This window comes from Pantherophis guttatus, chromosome 1, assembly GCF_059756535.1.
Source record: "Pantherophis guttatus breed Tessera chromosome 1, ASM5975653v1, whole genome shotgun sequence".
Lineage (NCBI taxonomy): Eukaryota > Metazoa > Chordata > Lepidosauria > Squamata > Colubridae > Pantherophis > Pantherophis guttatus.
The window spans coordinates 7,434,006-7,443,110 of record NC_142063.1 but is presented as its reverse complement, the minus strand read 5'-3'; the positions used below and the strand labels follow the sequence as shown (position 1 = coordinate 7,443,110).

The window sequence follows — 9,105 nt, the reverse complement described above, 5'->3', positions numbered from 1 at the left end:
TTTAATAAATATGTTCTGCCTTCTTGTCAACATTTTTTTGAAAAAATTATCACTTTCTAAACATGCCTCAAAGAGAAATATAAATAAGGCCAATCCATGCATTACTTAGAAATTCTTGTTCCTTACTATATTTTCTCTACAATTCAGATCTGGCCTCAGTAGAATAATGTAGCATTTGGGGAAAAAAATACAGGCCAAGAGAGCAGCTCCAGAGGCCAAAATGGAGAAGATCTCCACAGCCACCATGGACTTTCCTTTGGTGCTCAGGTAAGTGGGGAGGAAGGAGATCCAAACACTGCAAAAGACCAGCATGCTAAAAGTAATGAACTTGGCTTCGTTGAAACTATCAGGCAATTTCCTAGCTAGAAATGCCACTGTGAAACTGATGAAGGCCAGAAAACCCAGATAGGCAAGGACAGTGTAAAACATTAAAACTGAGCCTTCCTTGCATTCCAAGATGATCTCTCCAAACAAGGAGTGAAAGTCACAGCTGGGAAATGGAGGAGAGGTTCCCAGCCAGGTGGCACAAAGAAGGGCTTGGATCAGGGGACAGGCTATGACAATGGAGTTGGTCAGTGGTTTTCCTAAGAGTTTCCTTGACCTGTTTCCAGGCGTGGTGGCCATGAAAGCCAGAAGCACCATGACAGTTTTTGCCAAGACAGAGGAAACTGCCAAGGAAAAGAGAATGGCAAAGGCAGATTGTTGTATAAGACAAGTGATCTTCCCTGGTTGACCAATGAAGAGGAAGGAGCAGAGGAAGGAGACCAGGAGGGAGACCAGGAGAATGTAAGTGAGGTCTCGGTTGTTGGCCTTGACAATCGGTGTGTCATGATATTTATAGAAAATTACCAAGACTGCAGAAGTGATCACAGAGAGGAAAAGAGCGAGAAAAACTAATGTATATCCCAGGGTGTCTTGATAGGCAAGGAAGTGGAGCTTCTTGGCAATGCATTGGTCCTTGTCCTTGTTGGGAAATTGGTCTTCTGGGCAGGGTTCACAGTGAGCTGAATCTGAAATCAAAAGTCTTTGTCTAAGGATTTCTTGAGCAACTACCATGCATATTATCCCTCCCACATAAAAGATATGTGTGTTGCCTTTCTGCTATTGATCTATGCACAAAGGGAATCAAAATTTATGGGGCATCAAAAAGAGCAAATCATTCTAATCCTGATTAGCCAGTGATGAGGATTTGTTCAGTTCCAGCTATTCATTCACTGTGCACTTCCATGGGTAATGTGGTTTTAAGTTTGAGATTCCTGCCTGTTCCTTCTCCTTACTTTGTAATGGAACCCACAGAAGACCAATAGATCTGTTATTCAGAAATGTTTCTGTTTTGTTCGTGAGTACATTATCCCTGCCTTAACCTCTCTGCTTTGTATCTTAAATCTGTTCATTCAAACTTTTTTGCTCCCTCCTGCTCTATCAAAGAGACATAGATAGATGAATGTCCTCTTTCCCTGGCAGGTCTGTTTTCTCAGAGGTTGATAGTGCTGACAGAAGGAGCATATTCTGAATAATAAAAATTAAAGCTTGGACCACACACCCCACTTCCTCAGGAAAGATTGGAAGGAGGTTCTTGCAATTTGAAGTTAGAGTAGGAGTGGAAATCCTAGTTGGACATTCATAAATTCTGCCCTAAAGCTATCCTGAATGGAACTTCTGAGGACAAAAAATGACAACAATAACAAAAGATGACTTAATGAATGTCTTCTTTGATCCTGGAAGATTAACATTTGAAGTCTTGTCTACCTGTCTGATTAGAAATGGTCCCTTCTGGACAAGCATCACACTGGTAGCAGCAAACCTGCTTGCCCTCTGGAACTCTTCTTCTCTCTCCTGCATGGCACCTCTTCATGCCACACCTGGCAAAGGGCACCTTCTGAAAGAGAAAAGAGAAATACTTGGGATGAGCTAAGCAATAAACTGCATTCATTCTTTCCCCCATTCCTATTTCCCTTCGTTATTCCTACTTCTATGTTCAGATTCTCTTCTAAAGAAATAGATTGCCAATGTCTATCAGAACTCAAGAACAGTCCTGAGGTAATCAGGCCAGGGCATTCCTGACACACCCATGGATGTGGGAGATTGGAACTGGAATCTCAGCCTGCAGAGGAAGGGTTGTGATGGGGCAAGAGAGTTTCTAAAATAAATAACCATGAGAATACAACTTTGTGGAATGACACAAATCAGATCTCAAATGTGTTACACGCAAAGCAGATTTTTCACCAAAGGACTGCCATGGTTTCTGACTCAGTTGATTATTTTTCAATTTAAGACGATCTTCTGCAACTCAGGAAGAGAATGAATCTTTCCCTGAACTTACATTTCCTCTCAGCTCACCTTTGTGGCCCAGGTGATTCCATCAGAGTTAATGGTGAAATCTTGACCTGGGGGAGCCTCAGGATTTACTTGCCCAACCTTCATGGGGACAAAAGATAGATTGGGGAAGAGAACCCAGTTGAGAAGATCATAATGAGCAGATCCCAGTCCATCTTCTGAGAAGGAGACTTCATCTCCAGCACTGTTGTTGAACTGCACATTCCTCAAATAGGGAAGAATCTGAAAGAAAGGAGACGTTCAGAAATCAGAGTTTTTGGGCTACAGCTATAAATGAGACATTGTGGCTTCTATCATAGCATGACAGCCATCTTGAGAAGATGGGTTATTTGTCTGAGAAGCTAGAGGAGTTTTCTTGGTGGAGATCTGAAGAATCAGGAGGAACACCAAATATTTGAAACTGCAAAAGTTTCCCCTTTATCACAGGGCATGGTTTCCAACTCCCGTTTCATCAAAATACAACACACACACAAATTTAATTCCATATTCCAAACTTAATTATAGGCTACACCCAGCTTCAAATAGTTACTTTGGCCCAAGCCTTGTTAATTGACAAATGAATTTTAGAAATGAATAATTTATATCACAACCATGAAAAATTCCACTGACTTTAAAGGCCAATTTGCAACCAAATTGCCAAGCTCGGAGCTCAGGACAACAGCCTAACTACCAACCTCAGCTACTAATTTTCAAATATATTCCACTGACTTTCTCTACCTCTTAGTCAGAGGCAGCAGAATGCAGGAATCAGGTCTGACCAAGTGGGGCCATGTAGAAGGAAGCATCTGCCTTGATTGCTCAGTTCACTGTCCAGAGAGTTCCCACATTTAGCTTGACAATCAAATCAGGATCCAAATACATAAATGGTAAACTAAACAAACAGGATGGGGTAGCACGGGATACTAATCCACTGAAACATAAAACAAGTTTAAAACAAATTGAGTGTATTTTTACAAGTTGGATTTGGGGCACATTCCGAGCAAAACTGATGGATTGATATGGGAGTATGCAGACATTTAATCAGTAACTGAAGAAATTGTTATGGGGAGTTTCCTCTCTAAGTATCTATGCACTGAGTAAAAAACCGCAATAATTACCTGCCATGATTGGACAATTGGGATCCTCTTTCCAAGTCTCATCACGGTTGGTTGGGCTCTGGATCCATACATTGTATGTAAAGCGTGCGCCAGAGCATAAATGGCATTGAAGATATTGTAACTTTCACCTGTCATCCTTGTTTCAAAACTGTAATTTGGCAGATTCTGCAGATTCTCCTTTCCTGTACATTGTTTCCACCCCTTTGGAGGGATCTTGCCTGGTTTGTGGATCTTGCAGTGAAAGGCATATTCCCACCATAGAGGGAGAAAGACATCTCCTTGAGGGCTCAAGGGGTCTAAAGACAGGAGGAAATGGCTGAATCCTGAGACATCCCCAGCGTGGTCCCTAAAATGCAGGGTTCCATGGAAAGGCTTTATAAATAGCAATACATTTTTAGATTGCATTTTACTGAGTTTCCAATGGGAAGTAAATATCCAAACTTTACTAAATGATATCCTTTTGTTTTTTTCATAAATAGCCACAGCCCCTTGGACACTGGTAGTCACAGTGGAATCCCCAAATACGATAAACACTTCTGTTTTAGACCATGTTTGGAAAATGTGAAGTATTTTTTTCACGGTAATACGGAGACTATCCAATTTCAACATTCCAGTGAAGACCAGGCAGATTTCCTTCTCCTTGAGCATTGGAATCACAACTGAGATGAAACGTTCTCCTCTGTCATCTTGAGGGGCCAGAAGACCAACCCAGTTCCACTGGAAATACAGGAGCAGCTGGACTAAACCCACATACTGAGGAGATTCCTTGGGATTAATCCAGAAGAAGGAAGGATAGGCTCTTCTCTCTCTTTGCAAGAACTCAAAGCCAACACCGAGCTGGAGAAAGATTATTTTTTCAGAGACAAAGCTACAAATTACCCATTTTGATTGGTGGTGGTACTTCAGAGTAGAAACCATCAACCTGATACAGAGAATAAATGGCACTAAAATAATGGCTAACCTTTTATCACATATAAATAGTCACAAGCTCATGTCACCCCCCCACAACCCAAAAAAACTATCTTTGGTTTCATCTTTGGTTCCTGAGTAACCTTCTGGTCCCTGTCTATTCCATAGTGTATCCAACAGAGCTGTTTTACCTGTGGGACCTTAAAGATGCTGAAGATGGAGGCCATCTGCCTTGAGAATTTGGCATTGAGACCACCAATGATGGACAGCAGAATGTCCTGCTGGTTGCATTTGTAACCCGGAACCCTTTGACCTTGTGAAGAGAGCATGGAGAGGCATTTTAAGGAAACATCCATCTCCCTCTGGAAATGTCCATAGATGTGGAAGCCAAGGGTGATGTTGGGGAGAAGAAGAAAATCCTTATTGACCTCAGAGACAGCAAACATCAATGCAAGGAACTTCTGGTACTTACTGGTGATGAATCTGTAGTGAGAAAAGCACCCGGGAACATTACAGAAAAACTTGTATGTGCTGGTAGAGTTTGCTTCACTGTTTTTTTGCAGGGGAGGGATTTTGGAGGCAGCAACTCCCCAATTTCATTGGGTGTTTTTTAAAAAGGATCTTTCTTATCTAAACTTGGAGGACTTTGTGAGAAAGGAGACAAGCCTTTCCATCCATATCATGGACTGTTTTCTAGCCCTCGATCATCCCTCCCATTTTCACTTCTCTCCAATTGTTGCAATCCTTCTCACCTGCTCCTCTTTCACGCTAATAATTTTGGGTCTATCTGGGAGAAGATTCTTCAGGTGTGATAAACATTGCTGAGTACTGGAGTACAATGGGGATCACCTCCCAGATTTACTGAAGGCATGATCCATGCCTGATCCATGCTGATTCCAACACTGAGAGGCAGTTTTGTAACTCCTGAACACTTGAAAAGGATTGAGCTTTTATTTCAACTTTCCACCCCAAGTTACTGTCCAGATTAATATTATAATTCAACTACTTCACTATGCCAGCACAGCTTCTAATATACTCTTCATGTCTGCTTTTTATCATCTCCCTGAGGAAAAGATTGAGAATCACACCCTATTTTAAGAGCTTAATACTTTATTGAGAGAAGCACAGAATGTGAACTACACTAGGACAATGCAAAATAGAAAAAGAAGTATTTCTGAAAAGGGTCCCAGAATTTAAAGCAAAGAAATGATTTATCTGTGTGTTTCTCCTTCAGCTGAAACTTACACATTAGTTAAAACAAGATACAATATTTTAAAGTCTAGGCCAGGAGAATTTAAAGTGGTTCCCAAAGGCAAAATCCCTCCCATAATGAGATCACCAGGCCTGTAGTAGCTTTCCTCTAACTTGATATAATCCTTGAACACACATATCTTTTGCATCCTGTAGTTTGCAGCTGTAGTTGGAACCAGGAGCCAGAAGAGCATCAGCATCAGAAGCAGCATGACTCCTGGCCGGTCATTCTTCTCACCTTCCCTCCTAGAACAGAACACAAGGTTTATGCAGAAACTGATCTGAAGGTTTCTCCTGAAATCTCACTGGAGCTTTAGCAGATCAGACACCACCTGTGCCACCTGGATGGCACCAGGACAAATTTATATCAACAATGCTTCCTCTTACCTGTGTTTAGGCTGTGACCATAGAGGAAACAAAGGCATGTGAGTCTCTTCAAACACAGGATTGAGCTCTTTACAAGACAGGCTAAAGTGACACGTTCTGCCCCCCATCTGGTGAACTCAGAGTTTTTTACAGCAAGTTTTATCCTGGAAGTTCTTTGTGTCTGGAAATCCACAGGGGATAAATGAAGAATGAATGTTCTTCTGATAATTGCGGGGAAAAGCCATTGTCCTCTCCCCTTAGCAACAGCTTCTCTTCATGCAGCAGAATGGAAAACATGTTTGTGTCTCGTAATTCACAGAGCAGGTGGAGTCATGGGGAAGTTGTCTAGTTGACCTACATGAAAGTGACCCCTGCACACAAGATGGATTTTGCCCTAGTTTGGTAAGGTAATAGGAGGGCTACTTGGGAATAGTGGGACAAGGCAGCAATGGAATTTGAGGAAGAATCTCAGGATAGTAACTGCATGTTTTTTAGCAAGACTTGGCAAAAATTTCTGTTGCTGTAGCCCAAGAGTAGCAATTGTCATCCGGGTGTCTCTTTTGGTCGTTTGGGGTGCTGCTCCCCATATTTCCAGGTCTGAAATTCTTTTCTTGAAGATTCATTCACAGGACCAGTTGGGATCATTACTACTGTACCAACCTTCCTGCTGCACAGCGACCTCTGTGTCTGAGTCTCTGGGGGACATTTCACAGTTGACTGTGGGGTTCCCCAGACTTATGGTCTTGAGAGATGTCAATTTGCCATCCCTGAGGCTGGCCTTAGAGTCATCTCACCATGGCCACCATCATTCTTGGCTCAACTCAAAACAGATTACTTCCAACTTGATCTAAGGAGGAGCTATCCTGGTCTCCTTTGTCCTGGCCAGATCATAGCCTGATGACTTGAGATTCTTTTATGCTGCCCCTCTCTGCAGATCTATTTGACCAGTCCACTCTTAGTGACTGATGGGGTTCCAAATAGGACTGAGAATTATACCCCGGGCTCTGCTGCATGTCCTTCTGAGGCCTTGGCCACTACCTGGAATAAGAAAGCTACTGTCCTTGGATAGGATCACTCGCATGCAACCTCTCTTGGTCCATGGTTCCCAACATACCTCATGATTCAATTGAGGGAGCTGAAAAGGATTAAGAGACATCCGGAGCTCTGCTGAGGGAACATGAGGGATGAATCTGACTGAATATGAGCTAGAGTATGGGTGTATAACTCCATTTCATTGAGGGACAAATCAGGATTGTTGTTGCCCATCGGGGAGCTTGGGGGAAGCATGGCTGTGTGGTTGCAGTTATATGGGCATGGCCAGATCGATGTCCCTCATGTCAGAGAGTGGGACCAGGATGGGTGGTAGGCCCTGATCTACTGGAGGAGCCTCACCGACCGTCTCTGGCCATATGGGGGGCCCCCTGGATGGCAGCATAGGCCATCTGGTGTTCTGGACAGCAGGCAGCTGACCCTTGAGCTCCAAGGGAGACAGGCAGGGCCAGATTTTCCTATAGGCTAACTAGGCTTCAGCCTAGGGCCTCAAGATCAAGAGGGGCCTACATTCAAATTGTTAGCAAAATTAAAATTACACTTTCACTATAGGTGAAAGGGCCTCATAAGTGGAATAGCCTAGGGCCTCTTTTCATCTAAATCCGGCCCTGGAGACAGGACTCTGTGGCCCAGCCCTACTTCCCTGAGGGGATGCCCGGGGCCACTTGCCTCCTGCTCTAGGCTGATGCTGCTGTGTTCACTCTCCTTGCCCTTGATGAGCTTCCTGGGTTGGGGGGCTGAGGGGCAGTGGGACTCTTTCTGGAGAGTGCTGCAGCTCATGGTGCCACTGCCGAAGGCAAGGCAGGGGGTGAGATGGGGGTGGTCTGACTCTGAGACCCTGAGTTATGCAGTTGCAGGGCATCTGGGTCAGCTCTGGGGCTGGGCTCATGTGGGACAGAGTGAGACGGGAGTCCCGGTGGCCTCTTGGGGATTGGGGGCTCCCCACCCTTCCCATTCACTGGGGCCATTGCGGGTGGGGCAGTGGGGCAGAATATTGTCAATATAGGGTCTACCACAATTTCCTGTAGCTATCTCACCCTGGCTACCTCACCCTGCCACCCACACCAATCAACCTATGGCATCCTCCTTTCCCTGGCTGCCCAAGCCCAGGCTGCCAATCCTGGTGCCCCTTCCCCCATCCCACAATTGCCCTGGCAGATTTGCCATGCAGGGCAATTAACCATGCACATCTCAACTGTTCCCAGACCAAAACCAACGCAGGAAGTGATGGATGGTCCCAGTGGACACACTTAAAGAGTGCTTCCTAGATTAGAGGCTCCTTCCAGAGATTGGGCACCCTTTGACCCCCTGTGAGCTGCCCTGCTTCAGTCTCTTCCCTCCAGAAGTCATTGGGAATTTGCAATTTGCTCCCCCCATACATAGTTGTATGGAGAGCACAGTCCTGCTCTGCACCCACAGAGGGCTACAGTTCACACACCCCTCTTTGCAAACTGTACACCCCAGCCCATGGCAGGAGTGATCATGCTTGCCTTTCAAGTCTCTGTGAGCATCCCCACTTCGGTTGAAGTGCATAGGGTGAGCACATGGGCCAGGCAGCTTCTGTTCTCATCATTCAGCAGCCAATCCAGCGCTTCAGTTTGGTGACCAATTCCATGGCCTGCGGTGCCCAGTTTGCAAAGAGGGGCCCGCAAGCTGTAGCCTCCTGTCAATGCAGGGCAGGATTGTGCTCTCCGTAAAACTATCTGCGGGGAGAAAATTTTCAATCTCTCCTGGAGTGACAGAGCCTCTAATTTAGGAAGCGTCATCTATGGCTCTCCAGTTGGGACCACCGGTTGCATGATGCCTTTGCTGGCCTTGCTGGTGGACAGAATGTCAGGTCTGTCCCAGCTTAGACATTTAGAAAGGAAAATTCCTTGACTCTATTTGTAGAGTTGGGTATACTTTTTCTAAAAGTCAAGTGGTTACTGCGTAAGCAAAGCCAGATCTAAAGATTCCTGCATAAATCATGTAATTTCCCCTACTCCCATATGTCCCATATGTCATCTTGTTAGTGTCCAATGAAGTTAAAATTAGTTGTTTTGGGCGAGAGGTACAGAAAGATATGGAGACCTGGAAAAAACTGCAGCTGTCTTTA

At 44.6% G+C, this 9,105-nt stretch overlaps 1 protein-coding gene across 1 annotated transcript; it reads right to left on the bottom strand.

The window, feature by feature from the left end:
- Positions 1 to 42: 42 nt before the first annotated feature.
- On the bottom strand, positions 43 to 7,790 carry LOC148116307 (vomeronasal type-2 receptor 26-like). Its single transcript, XM_087893903.1, has 4 exons — positions 7,680 to 7,790; positions 5,982 to 5,992; positions 5,683 to 5,840; positions 43 to 1,010 (listed from the first exon to the last, which is right to left on the bottom strand). The coding sequence occupies exons 1-4, from the start codon at positions 7,788 to 7,790 to the stop codon at positions 106 to 108; spliced, it is 1,185 nt and encodes a 394-aa protein (XP_087750029.1). The 3' UTR covers positions 43 to 105.
- Between the last annotated feature and the right edge of the window lie 1,315 nt (positions 7,791 to 9,105).